The sequence below is a fragment of the Anarrhichthys ocellatus genome, unplaced genomic scaffold (assembly GCF_004355925.1).
Source record: "Anarrhichthys ocellatus isolate YVR2014 unplaced genomic scaffold, GSC_Weel_1.0 scaffold314, whole genome shotgun sequence".
NCBI classification, from domain to species: Eukaryota; Metazoa; Chordata; class Actinopteri; order Perciformes; family Anarhichadidae; genus Anarrhichthys; species Anarrhichthys ocellatus.
In genome coordinates, this window is record NW_022280324.1 from 62895 (window position 1) to 64391 (window position 1497).

A 1497-nucleotide genomic window follows, 5' to 3' on the forward strand; every position below is an offset into this window, starting at 1 on the left:
CCTAAACCCAACCTAACCTACCCCATCCTAAACCCAACCTAACCTACCCCATCCTTACCTACCCTATCCTACCCCATCCTAACCTAACCCCATCCCAACCTACCCTATCCTACCCCATCCTAACCTAACCCCATAGGTTAGGTTAGGATGGGTGGGTTAGGGTTTATAAATATAAAATATTTGTTTGGCCACTGGAAATTTTAATGTGTGATATCAGAGAAATTTCTGAGGACACAAATGTCTCTGTCTCTCTCTCAATTCAATTCAATTTGCTTTATTGGCATGAAAGTTTAAAAACAGTATTGCCAAAGCATCACTCTCTCTCTCTGTGTTTCTGTCTGTCTGTGTGTCTGTCTCGCTCTCTCTCTGTGTCTCTCTCTCTGTTAACCAACATGTCTCTCTCTGTGTCTCTCTTTCTCGCTCGCTCGCTCTCTCGCTCTCTCTCTGTTAACCAACATGTCTCTCTCTTTCTCGCTCTGTTTCTCTCTCTCTCTCTCAAATTTAAATTTGCTTTATTGGCATGAAAGTTTTGAAACAGTATTGCCAAAGCATCAAAAAATTAAACATACAATAACATCAATACACAACAATATCAATATAACAATAATATTAATACAACATCTCATAAAGTGGTGTGAGACAGAGCCTCCATTGCTCCCACGTTACCTGTAGGCCACCGCAGCTCTCTGACACCGAAGCAAAGGGAGGGTCGAAGTGAGAGAGAGAGAGAGATCCACGGATAGATAGATCTCTCTCTCTCTCTGTCTCTCTCCCAATTCAACCCAAACTCAGATCTGCTCCATTGGCATGAACGCCCAGGAACGGCATCGCCAAAGCGTCACCTGCTGTCCCTCAGGTTGTGGCATGTTAGTACATACTGGGCAGCAAGGTCTCCTCTCTCCTTCTCCTAGGAGGACTTTTCATTTTGAGATATCACTCCATTTTTTAAAATCTGAAATCACAGAGTCAAATTTGTTTCAGTAGATGTTCCTAATTTTATGGAATGTTTTGCATTTTAGGAGGAAGTGCATCTCCGTCTCAGCCTCACCGGTCCCACAGTGACCACATGTTCTGTTCTCTCTTGGTTGCCATGACTTTTTGTGTCGTCCTGTTTCAATCTCCAGTTTGTGGTCACTGAGCCTGTACTTGGTGAGGTTCTGTCTCTGCTTTATGTCTCTGACTGTAGAGAGGTACTCTGCCAATTCATAGTCTCTCTCTCTCTCTGTGTGTGTGTGTGTGTGTGTGTGTGTGTGTGTGTGTGTGTGTGTGTTAACCAACATGTCTCTCTCTGTCTCTCAGGCCGGATGGAAGGAGAGTCACGCCACCTTCATGACTGAGCTGAGGAACCTTCATGCAGCCGGTCTGACGTCCATCGGCACCTCTCTGAGGACGGCCTTTGATCTACTGAACCTCAATAGATTAGTGACGGGGATCGACAACTATGGACAGGTACGTAGGGGGAGGAAGAGCAGGTGATGATGAGGAGCTATATGACAC

The 1497-nt window shown here is 45.1% G+C and overlaps 1 protein-coding gene across 1 annotated transcript in view; it reads left to right on the top strand.

Annotated features, from left to right (window-relative positions):
* Positions 1-1488, top strand: part of LOC116401280 (integrator complex subunit 6-B-like) — a 3002-nt gene extending 1514 nt beyond the window's left edge. The window contains exon 3 of the mRNA XM_031879603.1: positions 1300-1488. Within this exon, the coding sequence (XP_031735463.1) occupies positions 1300-1476 (177 nt within the window). The 3' untranslated portion in view covers positions 1477-1488. The remainder of the gene's footprint in view (positions 1-1299) is intronic.
* Positions 1489-1497: the final 9 nt, after the last annotated feature.